The sequence below is a fragment of the Narcine bancroftii genome, chromosome 3 (genome assembly GCF_036971445.1).
Source record: "Narcine bancroftii isolate sNarBan1 chromosome 3, sNarBan1.hap1, whole genome shotgun sequence".
Classification (NCBI taxonomy): domain Eukaryota; kingdom Metazoa; phylum Chordata; class Chondrichthyes; order Torpediniformes; family Narcinidae; genus Narcine; species Narcine bancroftii.
The window spans coordinates 283,016,936-283,037,158 of record NC_091471.1 but is presented as its reverse complement, the minus strand read 5'-3'; the positions used below and the strand labels follow the sequence as shown (position 1 = coordinate 283,037,158).

The 20,223-nt window shown below is 43.9% G+C and overlaps 1 protein-coding gene across 1 annotated transcript in view; it reads right to left on the bottom strand.

Moving 5' to 3' along the window:
* LOC138756834 (mitotic interactor and substrate of PLK1-like) overlaps window positions 1-19,217 on the bottom strand; it is a 35,843-nt gene extending 16,626 nt beyond the window's left edge. Inside the window, exons 1-2 of the mRNA XM_069923225.1 lie at window positions 19,196-19,217; window positions 18,686-19,071 (exon numbers count right to left, since the gene is read on the bottom strand). Of these exons, the coding sequence (XP_069779326.1) occupies window positions 18,686-19,071; window positions 19,196-19,217 (408 nt within the window). The remainder of the gene's footprint in view (window positions 1-18,685; window positions 19,072-19,195) is intronic.
* Window positions 19,218-20,223: the final 1,006 nt, after the last annotated feature.

Sequence of the window (20,223 nt, the reverse complement as noted above, 5' to 3'; positions counted from 1 at the left end):
AAAGACTGCCTGACTCTCCCGAGTGAATACTCGCCCCTTCAATTGGTGCAGATTGTTGTGTCCTTATCCCACTGGGTGTGCATTTACCTCTGGCAGAAGGATGGGTGGTTGTTGAGTTCCCGATAACCCTGGCACTGGATCGCTCCACAGGCTGTTAATGTTACGGCCCACTGACCTCTCTTGCCTCTCTTCAGCTGCGTGAACACACGCACACACTTTCTCATCAGAGATGTCCGGATGATAACGCCTGTTTGGAACCTCTTACTGAGCAAAGCCTACCCGAGCACTTAGTTTGATGCCTTCATTGGAAGCACGTTAACCGCTCACAGAACTGGTGAAATGGTCATGGCAAGATCAGCTTTGACTTCCCAATAAAAACTCCAAGACAGACACTGAAAAATTAATTCCACCAATCTTGTGTCCAAATTATGTTCATTATAAATACACATAACAACAGGAAAATCCAGGGGACGTTAATCAGTTAATCAGGAAGAGTTTCACTGCTCATGTTATCTCCAGGGCAAGGGTGCTGGTCGTTGGGACTGTGTGCACTTCTGATAAGCAGAGTTCCTGGAATCCTCCCAGCCAGCTGGTCACTGGTGAGTGCTGTACACTCCAGAACGTGGTCACCTTCCCGAAGACCAACAAACTCAGGGCACGACGATGTCAGCCTCGCACCGTGGTGTCTCGGTGCTTAAGCCCTGCGCAGATTATTTTTAAAGCAGGGAGAACGTGTGAAGAAAGTTTGGCCAAAGGAGCAGGAGGTCCTGCCCGCTGGGAGTGAGCTGAGAGCGGGCGCCGGATCAGGGCTTTCTGCCGCTTCATCATGGTGAAGCTCAGCGGAAGTGGAGCTCACAGACGGGGGCAGGTCACGCAGCATCCATGGGAAGGGCTCAGGCACAGAATCTCCTCGACATCCTGTGGATGCTGCGTGGCCTGCTGGGTTTCTCCTGCACCAGACCCCAGCGACTGCAGACTTGGTGGAAGTGGGTCAGCTTTCACTGCAGAGGCAAGAAGGCACAGAACACACTCAGCAACTCATTGAAAAAATGGGAAAGTTAAAATCTTTTTGCATTTAATGCATTTGTTCTAAGTTGCATAAACAAATGCTACAAAATAAAGTTAAACAAGATTAAAAGTAAATCATGAAAATTTGCAGACACCGGGGCTGAAGTAAAAACAGAGTAGCGGAGAAACTCAGCAGGTCAAACAGTGTCCTTTATGTAGCAAAGGTCACTGACGTTTCGGGCCTGAGCCCTTCATCAAGGTATGGCAGGCACCTGAACAAAAAGGTGGGGGTGGGGGGGTGGGGGTGGTAAAGGCTGGAGATGATAGGTGGAGAGAGGAGGGATGGCTGAGTAAAGGAGGGGAGAACTGGGAAGGGGGAATGAAAAGGCGAGCAGGTTTAGCAGATGAGGTGTTGTTCTCCAATCTGCAGGTGGTCTGGGTGGGATAGTAAGATAGTGCACAGACAGACAAGAGAGTGTGAATCAGAATTGAAATGGTTGGAATGTTGTTGTGGAGCGATCTCAAAATAAGATTAAAAGTAAGTTTGACTGAAGAGTTAGGAATTAATATTGAGGGTATTTCATAATTCTCTGTAAAAGTGGAGTGCTTCTGGTCACGGAATGAGATGAAGAGTGAGAGCAGATTTTCCCTTGAAGATGAGGATTCTGGAATCAGCTTGCATAAAGCCACAGGACTGGAGAGGAATGAAGCAGAGGTGAGCAGTGGCCAAGCCTTCCAAGGGGACATGGTGTGAAGTGCAGCAGGCCGATCCCGGCTGTGTACAAGCCGGACAAACCCAACTCACAAATGGTAGTTTGGAGCACCACATTCAAACTGCTTCCCCCTTGCCTCAAACCGATGCCCTCTGCTGAGGCAGTTTCCTACCTGAAAAATATTGTGAACCCTCTGTCAGGATCCCCTCCACCTCCTTTACTCCAAGGAAAATAAACCCAGCCTTGCTTCACAACCATCCCAGGTGAATCTCCCCCGCATCCTCTCAAGTCACGTCTTTACACCGTGGCAACCAGAATCCTGCCCAGTATTCCAGTCAACGAGTTATAAAGTTGTGCCATTTACCTTCCTGCTCAGTTACTCTGCCCTGATAATGAGGACGAGGATTTTCAAAGCCTTCTTCACCACCCTATTGACCTGTGCTTCAGGAATTATGGCATGTGTTCACTGAAATTCCTCAAAACTCCCCAAGGCAGTCCTGTTAATTGTTTATCTACAGCCTTTATTAGTCCTCCCAATGCGAATCACCCAGCACGAGTCAGGACTAAAGGATAACAATTATGAGTTTATTGTCATACACAATACATTGTACAATGAATAGACCCACTGGAATTCTTATTTGCTGCAGTCAAACAGGTACATTTCATACATTGAAAGGCCTGGACAGAGTAGATGTGACAAAGTTGTTTCTAGGACAAGGAGGATCAAAGGGCGCCCATTTAAAACAGATACAGAGGAATTTCTTTAGCCAGGAAGTGGTCAACCTCTGAATTTGCTACCATGGGCAGCTGTGGAGGCAAGGTGGAGGCAAGGCAGAGGTTGATAGGTATCTGAAGTGTGTGGGTATCAAAGGTTTTGTGGAGTAGGCAGAGGAGTGGGGCTGAGTGGGAGAATGGATCAGCTCATGATGGAATGGCAGAACGGACTCAACGGGCTGAATTAAAAACAGATGATAAAGAAAAAAGTCAGAGAGTTAACAAATATTCACAAAGGGCCACTGCTCCTTCACCTGACCACGTCACCTGAACCCACGACTACCTACCTACCCATCATCCACACCAATCTTTCCTACTGATAGACAGGGTAGATCAGGAAGAGTTTCCCCAGAATAGATGCAGATAAAACTGAAGGACAGGCGGTTGGGGTGAGAGGTGGACAATTTAAAGATCTGGGGGGAATCTTGTTTTAACCCAGAGGTGGCAAATACTTGGAACACACTTCCAGAGAGAGTGGTGGGAGAGAGTCACTAGCAGATTGAGGAAGTATCTGGATGAGCACTTGAATCACCCAGGTAAAGACTCTGGACTCGGTGGAAAAGATCACTTGGGGCTCTCTTCCTACCGTGACGGGTATCTACGACATAGCTGCATGCAGAAAGCAATAAGCATTGTGAAGGCCTTCACACATCCCCTCACGTAAACTTTTCTCCCTCCTGCCATCTGGTAGAGGGTACCATCTGCCCTTATGTCCAGTTTGGGCAACAGTTTTTTTGTTCTCCCAAGTCATCAGGCTCCTGAATTCCCAGAACATTTATGGATAAAGTACCATCTTAATATTTTAACTTGCATTTATGTAAATCTACTCTGTGGTCCTAGAGAAATGCTATCTCGTCTTCACTGTGCGAACGATAAATAAAGATAACTTGACCTGATTTAGAAGATGGGATTAATAGGAATGGGTATCCATTGGTCAGCATGGAGCATTTGGGCTGAATTGCCCTGTCTCCTTGCAAGTACGACTCCATAACACCACATCTACGCTCGTATCCAAATCATTCACATCCGTGACAAATGGTAAGACCCCAGGATCCCTGTGGACACCACTGGCCACAGGCTTCCAGTCACAAGGAATCTTCCAGCATCACCCTCTTGCCTCATTACCCAGCCAATTTTGGGCCCTCTTTGCCAATGCTGGATCCCGTGGTTTCTGATTTCTGGACCATTCTCCCACGTCGGACTTGGTCCAAGGCCTTACTGAAGTCACGTCAACCACATCAACCACTCTGCATTCATTGATACCGTTGGGACTTTGAAAAATTCAATAAAAATTATGACAAACCTGAGAAAACTATGGTGATCATCTTTGATTAATTCTTGCCTTTCAATATTCTTCTATCTCTCAAAGATCCCTATCCCCCTCTTTGGCTTGGCTTCGCGGACGAAGATTTATGGAGGGGGTAAAAAGTCCACGTCAGCTGCAGGCTCGTTTGTGGCTGACAAGTCCGATGCGGGACAGGCAGACACGATTGCAGCGGTTGCAAGGGAAAATTGGTTGGTTGGGGTTGGGTGTTGGGTTTTTCCTCCTTTGCCTTTTGTCAGTGAGGTGGGCTCTGCGGTCTTCTTCAAAGGAGGTTGCTGCCCGCCAAACTGTGAGGCGCCAAGATGCACGGTTTGAGGCGTTATCAGCCCACTGGCGGTGGTCAATGTGGCAGGCACCCTATCACTGATGTTAGATTCACAGACCTTAAAATACCTGGCTTATTTCTGCTCCCCTTCTTGGCAGGGAGACCTCAGGCAGTCTGGATCGGGAACAGCACTTCTAAGACCATTACATTGAACATGGCCCTCCACCCCCAACCCCAGGGCTCTGTGCTGAGTCCACTGCTGTTCACTCTACTGACTCATGACTGTGCAGGTCGAACTATATCATCATTTGCTGATGACTTGACCATGGTGGGCCTTATCAGCAAGAACGAGCGTAGAAAGATGAGGTGCAGTCACTAACGGAGCCAACAGCCTGCATCTGAACATTAATAAAACAAAAGAGATGGTTGTCAACTTCAGGTGGGCCTGGAGGAAAATCACTCTCCACTGATCAGTGACAGCTCCACCGTGGAGGTAGTCAAGAGTACCAAATTCTTTGGAGTGCACTTGGCGAAGAATCTCACCTGGTCCCTCAACACCAGCTCCATAGCCAAGAAGGCCCAGCAGCACCCCTACTTCCTGCGAAGGCTGAGGAAAGTTCATCTCCCCACCCTCCATCCTCACCTCACTACATTCTATTCAGAGTATTCTGAGTAATTGCATCGCCGCCTTGTTTGGAAACTGCACCATCTCAGACCGAAAGACCCTGCAGAGGATCGTGAAGTCAGTGGAGAAGATAAAATGGGGGGGGGGGGGGGTCACTTCCTACAATGACGGACATTTACAAGACACGATGCAGGCGGAAGGCAAACAATATTGTAAAGGACTTTTCACACCCCTCTTGTAAACTTTTCTCTCTTCTGGAATCTGGAAGGAGGTAACCATAGAATTCGGGCCCACATGTCCAGAATGTGCAACAGTTTTCTCCCCTAAGCCATCAGGCTCCTCAATTCCTAGAGCATACAAGTATATCATGGTTTTTATTGAATTATGTTTTAATATTTGACTCCTATTTTTTTTTTTTATTTTTTTTTTTCACACCATAAACCACATTAACCATGATACATACTTTTTCCTTTTCAAATATATACAGTGCCATTTTCTCCCCCCCTCCCTCCTCCCATCCCACCCTCCCTACCTCCCCCCTCCCGTCCATTTAAAGTACAAAATCTAGGATACATTAAACCAGTCAAACAATGTTGTCATTCAATAAAAATAAACAAGAAATTCCACTGAGTCAATTCTTTTCATTTCCTTCTCCTTTCGTTAATTTAGGTAGTGAATGTCCCCGGTAGGTTTTCGCTATTATGTTTCATGTAAGGCTCCCATATTTGTTCAAATATTTCAATATTATTTCTTAAACTATATGTTATTTTTTCTAATGGAATACATTTATTCATTTCTATATACCATTGTTGTATTTTCAAATTATCTTCCGATTTCCATGTTGACATAATACATTTTTTTGCTACGGCTAGAGCTATCTTAACAAATCTTTTTTGTCCATCCTCCAAATCAATTCCAAATTCTTTGTTTTTTATGTTACTTAGGAGGAAGATCTCTGAATTCTTTGGTATATTGTTTTCTGTAATTTTATTTAATATTTGGTTTAGATCTTCCCAAAATTTTTCTACTTTCTCACATGTCCAGATTGCATGAATTGTTGTTCCCATTTCTTTTTTACATCGAAAACATCTATCAGATACTGTTGGGTCCCATTTATTTAACTTTTGAGGTGTAATGTATAGCCTGTGTATCCAGTTATATTGTATCATACGTAACCTCGTATTTATTGTATTTCTCATCGTTCCAGAACATAACTTCTCCCATGTTTCATTTTTTATCTTTATATTTAAATCTTGTTCCCATTTTTGTTTAGTTTTACCATTTGTTTCCTCATTCTCCTTTTCTTGTAGTTTAATATACATATTTGTTATAAATCTTTTGATTATCATTGAATCTGTAATCACATATTCAAAGTTACTTCCCTCTGGTAACCTCAGACTGCTTCCTAATTTGTCCTTCAAGTAGGATCTCAATTGGTAATATGCCAGCACTGTATCTTGAGTTATATTGTATTTATCTTTCATTTGTTCAAAGGATAATAATCTATTACCTGAAAATCAATTTTCTATTCTTTTGATCCCTTTTTTCTCCCATTCTCTAAAGGAAAGTTTATCTATTGTAAAAGGGAGTAACTTATTTTGCGTCAATATTAGTTTTGGTAATTGATAATTTGTTTTATTTCTTTCTACATGAACCTTCTTCCAAATATTGAGTAGATGATGTAATACTGGAGAACTTCTATGTTGTACCAATTTTTCATCCCATTTATATAATATGTGTTCAGGTATCTTTTCCCCTATTTTATCTAATTCTAATCTAGTCCAATCTGGCTTTTCCCTTGTTTGATAAAAATCTGATAGGTATCTTAATTGTGCGGCTCTATAATACTTTTTAAAGTTTGGCAGTTGTAAGCCTCCTTGTTTATACCATTCTGTTAATTTATCTAGTGCTATCCTCGGTTTTCCCCTTTCCATAAAAATTTCCTTATTATTTTCTTTAACTCCTTGAAGAATTTCTCTGTCAGGTGTATTGGCAATGCCTGAAATAGGTATAATATCCTTGGAAAAATGTTCATTTTAATACAGTTTATCCTTCCTATTAGTGTTAGTGGTAAATCTTTCCAATGCTCTAAATCATCCTGTAATTTTTTCATTAGTGGATAATAATTGAGTTTATATGGTTGGCCGAGATTTTTATTTATTTGTATACCTAGGTATCTTATTGCTTGCATTTGCCATCTGAATGGTGATTCCTTCTTAAATTTTGAGAAATCCGCATTATTCATAGGCATTGCTTCACTTTTATTTACGTTAATCTTGTAACCCGACACTTCTCCATATTCCTTCAATTTCTTATATAATTCTTTTATTGATAGTTCTGGTTCTGTTAAGTATACTACAACATCATCCGCAAATAAACTGATTTTATATTCCTTGTCTTTTATTTTTATCCCTTTTATATTATTTTCTGTTCTTATCAATTCTGCTAGTGGTTCTATAGCTAACGCAAACAATAAGGGTGATAGTGGGCATCCCTGCCGTGTTGACCTGCTTAAGTTAAATTGCTTTGATATATATCCATTTACTGTCACTTTCGCCAATGGTCCCTTATATAATGCTTTAATCCAATTAATATACTTCTCCGGTAAACTGAATTTTTGCAATACTGTGAATAAATAATTCCATTCTACACTGTGAAAGGCCTTCTCTGCATCTAAAGCAACTGCTACTGTTGGCGCTTTACTCCCTTCTACTGCATGAATTAAGTTAATAAATTTACAAATATTGTCTGTTGTGCGTCTTTTTTTAATAAATCCAGTTTGGTCTAGATTTACCATTTTCGGTACATACTCTGCTAATCTGTTTGCTAATAGTTTAGCTATTATCTTATAATCTGTGTTAAGTAATGATATTGGTCTATATGACGCTGGTGCGAGTGGATCTTTCCCTTGCTTTAGTATTACTGTAATTATTGCTGTTTTACATGAATCTGGTAAGCTTTGTGTTTTATCAATGTGGTTGATTACTTCCAGGAGGGGAGGAATTAATAAATCTTTAAATGTTTTATAGAATTCTATTGGGAATCAATCCTCTCCTGGTGTTTTATTATTTGGTAATTTTTTTATTATCTCTTGTATTTCTACTATTCCAAATGGTTCTGTTAATTTATTTTGTTCCTCTATTTGTAGTTTTGGTAGTTCAATTTTAGTTAGAAATTCATCTATTTTCCCTTCTTTCCCTTCGTTTTCATTTTGGTATAATTGTTCATAGAATTCTCTAAAGTTTTCCTTGATCTCCTTTAGATTATATGTGATTTGTTTGTCTTTTTTCCTTGATGCCAATACCATTTTCTTAGCCTGTTCTGTCTTAAGCTGCCATGCTAGAATTTTGTGCGTTTTTTCCCCTAGTTCATAATATTTCTGTTTTGTCTTCATTATGTTCTTCTCCACCTTATATGTTTGTAGTGTTTCATATTTTATTTTTTTATCTGCCAATTCTATTCTTTTAGTTGTATCTTCCTTCATTGCTAATTCTTTTTCTATATTTACTATTTCCCTTTCCAACTGCTCTGTTTCCTGATAATAGTCCTTCTTCATCTTGGTTACATAACTTATTATTTGCCCTCTAATGAACGCTTTCATTGCATCCCATAGTATAAACTTATCTTTCACTGATTCCGTGTTTATTTCAAAATACATTTTAATTTGTCTTTCAATGAATTCTCTAAAATCCTGCCTTTTGAGTAACATGGAGTTTAATCTCCATCTATACATTCTTGGAGGGATGTCCTCTAACTTTATTGTCAATATTAAGGGTGAATGGTCCGATAATATTCTAGCTTTATATTCTGTTTTTCTTACTCTATCTTGCATACGAGCTGATAACAAAAATAGGTCTATTCTTGAGTATGTTTTATGTCTAGCCGAGTAATATGAATATTCCTTTTCCTTTGGGTGTTGTTTCCTCCATATATCCAAAAGTTGCATTTCTTCCATCGATTTAATTATAAATTTGGTTACTTTGTTCTTTCTGTTAATTTTTTTCCCAGTTTTGTCCATATTTGAATCCAAATTCAGGTTGAAATCCCCTCCTATTAATATGTTCCCTTGCATATCTACTATCTTCAAAAAAATATCTTGCATAAACTTTTGATCTTCTTCGTTAGGTGAATATACATTGAGTAGATTCCAAAACTCCGAATATATCTGACATTTTATCATTACATATCTCCCTGCTGGATCTATTATTTCCTCTTCTATTTTAATTGGCACATTTTTACTAATTAATATAGCTACTCCTCTTGCTTTTGAATTATACGATGCTGCTGTTACGTGTCCTACCCAATCTCTCTTTAATTTCTTGTGCTCCAATTCAGTTAAATGTGTTTATTGCACAAATGCTATATCAATTTTTTCTTTTTTCAGTAAATTTAGCAGTTTCTTCCTTTTAATTTGGTTATGTATTCCGTTAATATTTAAAGTCATATAGTTCAGCGTAGCCATTTTATACTTTGTTTATCTTCCCTTTCCGTTTCTCCATCATTACCTTTCCTTCTTATCCATTTCTGCTTTCTTGTTTTGAACACTTTATAACACAACATTTCTAAAACATCAAACATTTTCCCTATTCTCCTATTTAAAACTTCTTTAACCCCATTCTCCCCTCCCCCTCCTGAGTTGTCCTTTATCCCTTGTCGGACAACCACATCTCCCCTCTCCATTTGGATTTGCGAATTCACTCGCAAACGTCAGCTGATTTTGCAGTGACCGTAACTCCTCTCCACCCAGCCCCCCCAGAAAAGATTTCAATTTTCATATGTAACAAAGGTCACTCTTTTAATTCCCTCCTTATTCCCTCTATTCCATTTCCCTCCCTTATTAATTCTTGTCTATACTCTATATATTTTCCTCTAAATACGGATACATTCATGTATGCACACTATATATATATATACACACATACATCCCTTTACACACATACATATAGATCGTGGTCATTTTTACTCTTATTACATGTCTTCATCTCTCTGCTTGTTTTGTAGTTGTTCTGCAAATTTCCTTGCTTCCTCTGGATCCGAGAATAGTCTGTTTTGTTGCCCTGGAATAATTATTTTAAGTACCGCTGGCTACCTTAACATAAATTTATATCCTTTTTTCCATAAGATCGTTTTCGCTGTATTGAACTCCTTCCTTTTCTTCAGGAGTTCAAAACTTATGTCTGGATAGAAAAAAAATTTTTGACCTTTATATTCCAGTGGCTTTTTGTCCTCTCTTACTTTCTTCATTGCTTTCTCCAATATATTTTCTCTTGTTGTATATCTTAAGAATTTTACTAAAATGGATCTTGGCTTTTGCTGCGGTTGTGGTTTCGGGGCTAAAGTTCTATGTGCCCTCTCTATTTCCATTTCTTCCTGTAATTCTGGTCTTCCCAAGACCCTGGGGATCCAATCTTTTATAAATTCTCTCATATTCTTGCCTTCTTCATCTTCCTTAAGGCCCATTATCTTTATATTATTTCTTCTATTATAGTTTTCTATTATATCTATCTTCTGAGCTAACAGCTCCTGTGCTTCTTTAGCTTTTTTATTAGATTCTTCTAATTTCTCTTTTAAGTCTTTTACTTCCATATCTACAAATGTTTCTCATTTTTTCCATATTTTCCACTCTTTTTGCCAATTCTGATATGGCCACTTCCATTTTATTCATTCTTTCTTCTGCATTCTTAATTCTTCTTTTTATCTCATCAAATTCTTGTAATTGCCATTCTTTCACTGATTCCATATATTCTTTAAAAAAAGCTACATCCATTGTCTTGCCTTTCTCTTCTTCTTCCACTTCTTTCTGTTCTTCTTCTTCTTCTTCCTCTGGGTTGACCATCTGTTGTTTCCTTGTTTTCTTTTTACCCTCTTTTTTCTTGTTGTCATTATTGTCTGTGTTCTGCATCTGCTGCTGTGCTGCAGGTGTCTCTCTCAGCTGTGGAGATCGACTCCGCAGCTGTTCCCCCCTCCCGTCAGTGTGTTTTTTTTCATGCGCATCGCACACTTTTACTCGGCTCTGCGAGCCATTTTTGTAGTCCCGAGCCCGGGACCTCCACTGACCTGTGGGAGCGGGCTTCTCTCTCCGCGGCGGGCCTCTTCGGACAGGTAAGGCCTTCACCTTCTTCTTCCGACGTCTTTCCTTCTTCTTTTCTTCCCGTTGTTTTTGCTTTTTCTTTCTTCGCTGCCATTTTCTTCACACTTTTACTTTCACTTTGTTTTGGTTTTTAAATTTGTGCCTTTGCTTTTTCTCTATCTTTTTTAAACTTTTCTGGAGAGGGCTGGAGTTCCCCGACCGGCCACTACTCCATCACGTGACTCCTACTATTTGACTCCTATTTATGTAAATTTGTTCCATGGTCCTAGAGAAACGCAATCTCGTCTTTAGTGTGCACTGCATTAGTAGTTATGGTTTGAACGACAAATAAAGGTGACTTGACTTGGCGGTGTCTTAAGAAAGCAGCCTCTGTCCTCAAAGACAACCCCCACCACCACCCAGGCCATGCCCTCTTCACACTGCTACCACTGAGGAAAAGGTACAGGAGCCTAAAGACGAGCACTCAGCGGCACAAGGTCAGCAGCTTCCCCTCTGAATGAGCAATGAACCAAAGACACTGCCTCACTTTGACTTTTTGTATTCTATTTTATTTTTGTAAGGCGGTTTATACAGATGTTGCCCTGCGATGCAGCCGCAAAACAGTTGTGACTTGTTCATGACAATAAAGTCTGATTCTGAATAAAGGTGGCTTAATTGATGGCCAAAACAGATTTAAAAATCTGCATCACAGACCCAGAAACCTCCTGCCATCTCTCCTGGTATTACTTTGTAATATCTGTTTTAGTGACACCGCGTTCTGGAATTTTCCCTCTGATTCTCCACTGACCGTGTCCTTCTCTTAATACAGGTAACAGTATTCAGTTAACAGTTTGGCCACGTCCTCTGGCCCCACACTCAGCAGGGCCCCTTGTGCTCGTTAACCCGATTACCCTTTTGCTCTTCACATTAATTCTCACAAAAATGCTTTAACATTTTTCTTCATGTTGTCCTGGCGCGAAATTTTCTGTCCCCTCATTTCTTATAGTTTCAAAGCTCCTGTCGGGTCTCTCATTTGTTTGTTTTTGTTGATCCAGTTCCAATCATTCACCATAGAAAATTACAGCACAGAACAGCCCCTTCGGCCCCTCTAGTCTGGGCTGAACTATCATTCTGCCTGGTCCCACTGAGACAACTTCATCAGAGGAGATGGGAAAGAACTCAATTTAAGATTTTGTGCGGCCAATGCGTTCAGACTCCAATTGTATCGTGCATGCAGTCGGATCAGCCTATAACCAAGATGGAAAGGAAAGGGCCCATAAGCGCGGTATGAATAGGTGCCAGTCAGCGACGCAACTTCCCGTTCCTAGCGGCAGGAACAGTGAGCCAACAATAAAGCAGTGAATTCTGGAACGAACCTGTTGACTGCTGGTCTCGTTATTGGCTCCGTAGCGCGAATGCTACAATTTTGTGATTACTGTGGAGCAGGACAGGGGGGTGGGGGGGGGAGGTAACCAAAGATCGCCTGGGGCATAGATCAGTGATAGCAGTGCCTAGGTGGTTAAATCCAAGTCCAGATCAGGAACCATCCCAGAACATTGCGGAAAGGTAGGAAGGAAATTGTTGTGGCCCTGGCAGACATTTTTAACTCATCAATAAAAGACAGGAGAAGTTCTGAAGGAGAGGAGGATGCCACATATGGTGCTATTATTTAAAAAAAAGGGCTGTAAGGATAATCCGGGTAACTATGGACCTGTCAGTCTGACGTCAGTGATAGGAAAACTACTGCAGAGGAATGTGACAGATAGAATCTGTCAATATTTGGATGCCCAGTGGTAAAATAAGGTAACCAGCATTTCTTTTTTGTAGAGGCACAGACAAGGGCAAGCTAGTTGATGTTATTTATATGGATTTTAGTAGCAAAGTATTTGATAAGGTCTCACATGGTATGTTTTATTTTCTGGAAGACCAACTAGTCAACCGATTTGAAGAATTGGCTCAGTGATCAAAGTCTGAAAAGGGCTGCAGAGGGCAGTTTTTGCAGACTGGAGCAAGTGACCAGTGGAGTCCCTAAGGGTTTCGGTACCAGAACCTCTGCCTTTTGTAATATACATACACGATTTGGATGTTTGTGCAAGGTGAGTAAATTTACTAATGACAAAAACACATGCTACAATGGACGGCGCAGAAGGCTACCTGGGTTTGCCCCAGGATTGAGGTCAGATGGTAGTACTTGGCTGAAACATGGCAGGGCCTACTCTGTCAACAGCAGTGCCCCAAAGACTGTTATGGAGCCGAGGGACAGGAATACAAGTACATAGCTCTAAAGATGGCAGACAGAGAAGTGTTTGGGGTGCTTGCTTTCATCATTTGGGCTGTGGGATACAAGTGTTGGGTTGTCCTGTTGGCAATACAAAACGGTAGTGAGGCCACACCTTTTCTGAAGATGACGAAGGTTGATGCTGGCAGAGATATAGATGCTGTACATATGGATTTCAGCAAGGCACATTCCATAGAGTTCTGCATGGATGACTGGTCTGGAAGGTTAGATCACATGGGGTCCAAAATGAGATAGCAGAATGGATAGAATATTGGCTGCATGGTAGAGGGTGATGGGGGAAGGTTGTTTTTCAGACTGGAGGCCCATGACTGGTGGTGTGTCTTAGGGCTCGGTGCTGGGCCCATTGGTTGTTTGTCATTTGTATCAACCATTTATATGAAAGCGTACATGGCCCGATTAGCAAGTCAACAGATGACACTGAAATGTTTGGTATTGGTAGTAAAGATAGTTGCGAAAAATTGCAACAGGATCTTGATCAGTTGGGCAGGGGAATGGTTGATGGAATTTCATCAGTGAAATGCGAGGTGCTGCATTTTAGGAGGTTTAATGAGGGTAGGACCTACACAGTGAATGGTAGGGGCCAGAGGAGTGTTATAGAGCAGAGGGATCCAGGAGTGCAGGTACATAGTATCATGAAAGTGGTGTCACAGGTAGATAGGGTGATCAAAAAGGCACATTGGCCTTCATCAGTCAGAATATCGAGCACAGACGTTGGTGAGACTCCATTTGGAGCATTGTGTTCAGTTTTGGTCACCGTGCGACAGGAAAGATGTTGTGAAACCGGAGAGGGAGCAGAGAAGATTGACGAGGATGGTACCAGGACTCGGGTGCCTGAGCTACAGGGAGAGGCTGGGGCTTTCATTCTTGAAGCCCAGGAGGATGAAGTGTGATAGGGTACATAGAGGGGTACAAAATCATGAGGAAAAGATCGGGTGAATGCAGAGTCTTTTGCTCAGAGTCGGGGAATCGTTAATCAGGGGACATGTGTTTAAGGTTCAGGGAGAGAGATTTAACTTATTTTACACTGAGTGGTGGTGTATGGAAGGGACTGATGGAGGAGGTGGTTGAGGTTGGTACTAGTATTGCAAGGTTTAAGAAATATTTGGAAGGACCCATGGATAGGATGGGTTTAGAGAAATATGGGCCAAAAGCTGGCAGGTGGGACGAGAGTGGGTGGGACATTTTGGTCGGCATGGACAAGTTGGACTGAAAGGCCTGCTTCCGTACTGCATGTATGACTCCATAACAACACCATCCCCTGTGGCCCAGCATCACTGTCAACACTCTGTATACATACATACTTGTATATCACAGGTGCAGGTATTGGCAGGTTGGGGCTGATCTCAGTCAGAATTACAGGCATTTCCACGGTTGTTTGAATTCAGAATCTTTGGAGCAAATGCAGTTATAACAGCACAGTAGTCAATGGAGTGAGTTAACAAGCAGGCCATTCAGCCCACCAATTTCTATGCCATCCAATTGGCTGAGGCGGATTTGGAAGTTAGATCAAAAGGTACTGGGGTAAATAAACAATGATGAATGAAATTTATCATAATCTGCAACCAATATACATTTCCCTGAGAAACAGCACCACTGGATAAAAAGGAATGCAGGATAGGATCTGAATTTCACTAGAAACATTCAGGTTGTTCTCCTGGGACCAATGAGGGTTTGCAGGAGATCAGATGGAGGGTTAAGGTGGGTTAATGAAGGGGATCCATTCCTGTAATATGATCGGGGACGTGTGTCAAAGTGAAGGGGAAGAGGTGTGGGAGGGTGTGTGGAAATGGATGTACTAGGAGGATGATGAATGAAGGAGCAGGGTGTCCCACAAGGTCACGGCTGTGCATGTGCAGTTCACTGCAGGAGAGTGACTGTGTTTTCAAAGCAGCTCACTGGCTGTTTCCTGAAAAAACTTGATCAACAAGAGAAATAGCGAGCCCTTTCATTTCCCCGCTCATTGGTGAATGAAGAGCTGTCAGCAATCTCAGCCAACACAGTGCCAGCCTCAAGGTATTTACCCAGGCTGAGGTTTGCTGCTCATGACTTCTCTGTACCTTACGTGACCAGCACAAGGCAACAGGTAAGGAGAGACCAACACTCCCTGGATTACAGCCCAACTTTCCACCAGCCCCAGTAGAAGTCCCCAGCAGGCACTAACTCCCCTTGTCGTCGTCCCCCCCCACCCTTTCCAGCATCCTCCCAGGATTCACGACAGGGCAGACCGAGGCAGAACCTGATCCCAACTGCTGCATTAACTCCCCAGTTTCACCCTTCCAGTAGCACTCCCTCCCACACCCTTCCTGCCACTGAGCACCAGCTTGTCTTATCTCTTCCCTGGTTCCGATGAGGGATCCCACACTTGAAACGTTCACTCCATTGTTTACTTGACCTGCTGATTATATCCAACATTTTCTATTTTTAGAACAGAGAACATTCCAGAACAGTACACGATCAGTACATGATGTTGTACAGACCTACTCCACAACAGTCTAATCCTTCCCTACCTCATACCCATAACCTTCTATTTTTCTTGTATCCATGTGCCTATCTAAGAGTCTTTCAAATGTCCCTATTGTACTGGCCTCCACCACCACCCCCGACAATACATTCCAGACACTCTCTGTGTAAAAGAACTTGGCTCTGACATCTCCCTTAAACTTTCCTCCCCTCAGCTTAAACTGATGTCCTCTGGTATTGGCCACTGCGCCCTGGCTCCCTGCTCTTTCTATGCCGCTGATCATCTTGTGCAACTCTATTAAGTTTCCTCTCATCCTCTGTTGCTCCAAAGAGAAAAGCCCTAGCTCTGTTACCCTTACCTCTTAAGACACGATCTTCAATCCGGGCATTCTCCTGGTGAATCTCCTCTGCACCCTCTCTAAAGCGTCCGGATCATTCCACGATGAGGCGACCAGAACCAAACACGAAACTGTGGTCTAACCAAAGTTTTACAGAGCTGCAATATTTATTTCATAGTCCCATCATATTTATCTTTTTTATTCTGTACAAGTGAAAACGATCCCCGTATTGGTTCATTTTCTGCCTTTTACACCGTAATAGAGTCCAGGGCTTCACAGATCCTCCTTTAATTGGCGACTTTTTCAACATCACTTCAGCATATTCACTGGGGAGCTGCTGCAGGTATGTTGCTTGAAAGGGCAGGAGTTTTTTTTTAAATTAATATTACTGGCGTCTTTCAAGATTGAGCCCTCCTTTCATTTCTCAACTTGTCTGGCACCGTTAACAACAATATCCTCCCCCAATGTGGTCTTGGTCACATTTAGCTTCCCCACATTCATGGTGCAGAGAAATGGTCTGTCCTTTCAAATCTGCTGCATCATATTGAAGCCTTGGCATCAGGAGAAAATACACCCTGACCACATCCAGTTAATCCTCAACCACGTCTAAATTCCCAGTCACCCAGAAACTTACCCCATCAAAGCCTTTCCCTCACTTCCTTCCTCAGGACACACCTTCTGGCACACCTGTCCCAATGCCTCCGTGTGACTTGGTGCCATATTTGGTTTGGTTATCTGCCTGTGATGCATTTTGTGACTATGTTTTAGGTTCTTTCCAAATAGTGGTCCATTGCTTTGGTTCTTTCATGGGATGTGGGCAACCAAAGGCAGCACTCCCTCAGGAGTTTGTGACAAGTTATCTTTCTTGGGTTACTGCAATGAGGCAAAGTTGCCGATGAGATCTGACTCATCCACGACGATAACTCTCCATCCGGATAATCTGATGTGGTGACATTCCCATCTACTACTGTACCTACTTAACCTCCGGAAAGGAATGGAGAAATACGGCACAGAAACAAGTTGTTCGGCCCACTGCCCGCACTGACCACCAACCGCTGGACAATACGCAGCAGATGCAGTCAGAGCCAGCGTCATGGGAAGGGTAGACCAACAACAAGCCTGCATTTATATAGCAACGGTAGTTGAGCAAAGTGCGGCACGGGAGCTTCAATGAATAGAATGGCAAAACATCATATAATGAGAGAGTAGATCAAAATAACTGTTAATACTGAAAATCTGGAATAAAACACAATATGCTCAACACTGAACAAATTGGGTAGCTATGGATTGAGTAGCAGCCATAGAAACGGATTCTTGGAAAAAGGTTGGCTTAAAGTGGTGGAGAACATGGGGTGAGGGATGGATAGGACCAATAGCATATCTGTGAGAGTGGAGCCGGGGTTGCTGTGGCCTGGGTTACTAATGGAGCACTATATATATAGGTAACGAGGTGAGATGTTCGGCAAGCAGGGCTAACAGAGGGAGAATCCTGCACCAACATCGCAGGAGGAGTTGCAGCAGTTCTCACGCAGATCGGAGTGAGCTATCAGGGTGACAGGACGGTAACAGGCCCTTCTGACCCATGAGCCCACGCTGCCCAAATACGCCCATGTGACTAATAAACCCACTAACCCCACGTCTTTGGAAGGTGGGAGGAAACCAGAGCACCTGAAGAAAACTTGTGTAGACACAGGGAGAGTGCACAAACTCCTCACGGGCAGTGGATTAGAACCTGCGGCACGAGCGCTAGTGATGTGCTCACCATGCCACCCCCAAGTCGGAGAGTAGATCAGGAAGGCCTGTCCAGTCGGGGGTGATGAGCGGGAACCCATGCATACATTGTTGTTACAACAGGACTGGAAGAGGATGAATGGGATGAGAAAGAAGGTGGCAGGCAAGAGGAGTCAGACTGGCCTGCAGACTAAAGACGGATCACCCCAGGCACATTTGGTTACACGGGCGTAGCAGAGGCCACATTGTGAATTCTGAATGCAGCACACAGGACTGGCCGAAGTGCAGGTGAATCACTGTTTCCCCCTGAAAGGACAGTTAGGCCCCAGATGGTGGGATGGGGCTGAGATGATGACAATTAGGCCCCAGATGGTGGGATGGGGCTGCGATGATGACTGGTCCCAGATAGTGGGATGGGGCTGCAATAATGACTGGTCCCAGATGGTGGGATGTGGCTGCATTGATGACTGGTCCCAAATGGTGGGATGAGGCTGGGACAAGATCATCTACTGTATCACCTGCCCTTGTACAGTGATTAGTCAGGACTGAACAGAGGGTCACAGAGGGAGTGGTCATCTGTAACGCTGAAAGAAGTGTTTGTCTGATGGAACCTGTTAGAAGCTGGTGGAAGTTATGAAGTATCAGGAGCTTGGCAGGGTGGATGAAGATTGGGGTGTGAGAACACGAATTCTCCACCAGATCCTGCCCGTCCCCATCCAGCCGGGGCAGGGCTTTCTCCCACCTCCTCCCATTGCTTTGCCCCGTGGCTTGGGCAATGGCAGGGTAACGGTCACGATAAGGTATCCTTATCCCGTTACAGGTTCTGGGAAGTTCACTGCCACGGGGAGAACTGGCTACGGTGTTGGCCAACAGAGTGAGCGCTGAAGTTCGGCTTCAAATACCCGGCGAGTCGGGAAACGGTGCCGGGGACCGGGAGAGCGCTGGGGCTGGTTCTCGGTGATAATCAGTGGAGCCGACAAGGGACCGCAGCGGGTGCGCGCCCGCGGTTCGGACCGACCGTACAACAGGGTGCAGAGCCAGCGCCGGGTCCCGGGCGGCCGCAACCCAAGCCCCTTACCTGGTGCTTCTGTGGTCGCGGTGCGCGGCGGCCGCGATGGGCAGCGCAGGGTCCAGAGTCCGTGTGCCGGCGGGGCTCAGCCCGGCAGCGGAGGGAGGGAGGGACAGGGCGCGGCCGCTCCGCTTCCAGGAAGGCGGGGTGTCGCCGGGCGAGGATCACAGTCACTGGACCCGAGGGTCGGCAACAAGAACGGGGCAAAGGCACCGCTCCTCCGGCAAAAAACGCCCGCTCCCCCCGCAAAAATCCCGCTCTTTTCCGCACAAACACCCGCTGTTTCCGCAAAAAAGCCCGAATCTTCCGCAAAAAACCCGCTCTTCCCGCGAAAACACCTGCGAAACACCCACCCCAGCTCCTGGGGTGGAAAGAAATGGAATGTGGCTTTGATCCTAATCAATAGGTGATGAATATATTGATGTTTCAAAGATCCAGGATGTGGAGACTTTGCTAGGGCCCAGAAGAGCTTTGTCAATATTTGTGTCCACTTCACATTTACTAATCCCACTTACCCACCAGCCCAGTCCTTCAAATTCATTCCAACCAACAAAAGGTTGCTGTGGTCCACCGCCTGACTGGTCCATGCAAACCACAGCCACTGCACCGATTTCTTCAGCCCTTCAAAAATCAATCAAATTCCAGAGGACCCAGTCTCTCTCCCCTGCATTGAACCCTGATGACTCCTCCCCCAGCGGACCCTTGGTTAGATCAGTGATGAAGAATGCAGAGTGGTTGATCAAGCCTAGTGCTGGGGAGAGGGCGGGGGTGTTATGACTGATTGTCCTCACTGTGCTCCAGCAGTGGGGCTGCAAATGATCTCGGGCTGTCAGTGTCTGCCTCACAGACTACTCTTTTCGGGCACTGGGTTGGTCAATCCCCTTTTGAAGCAGGTGGGAACCTCTGACTGCAGCAATGAGAGGTTGAAAATGCCCATGAACAGACCGGCTAGTTGATTGGCGCAGATTTTCAGTGTCCTGCCAGGTACCTCTTGAAGGATGTTCTGATTTTGGCCTCAGAGACAGGTTGTCAGCCTCTGCAGGGATTGTCGATGATACAGTTGAATACAGTATAAATGGTGTTCAGTTCATTGGGTAATGAAGCATCACAGCCATTTATGACATTTGGCTTCACCTTATAGGTGTAATGGTCTGCAATCCCTGCCGCAGCTGGCGAGTATCTGTCTCCGTCTCTCACTTCCCCAAGAATTGCCTCTTTGCTGGTGAGACTGCCTTCCATAGGTCATACCTGGACTTCCTGTAGAGATCTAGATCATTGGACTTAATCAGCATTGACCTCATCCTCAGTAGGTTGTATAACTTTTGATTCATTTACGACTTCTGGTTGGGGAACTCCCAGTATGTGCGCATGGGCACACATTCATCCACATAGGTCTTGATGAAGTTGGTGACATATTAATTCAAGTTGGAAGATGAATCTTTGAATACGGTCTAGTCCTGTAGGTGCTCCTCGGCCTCCTCAACCAGACTTCCACTGGTACTGTGGTCCTCAGTCTCTGCTTGTATGCCAAGAGTAGAAGTGCAGCC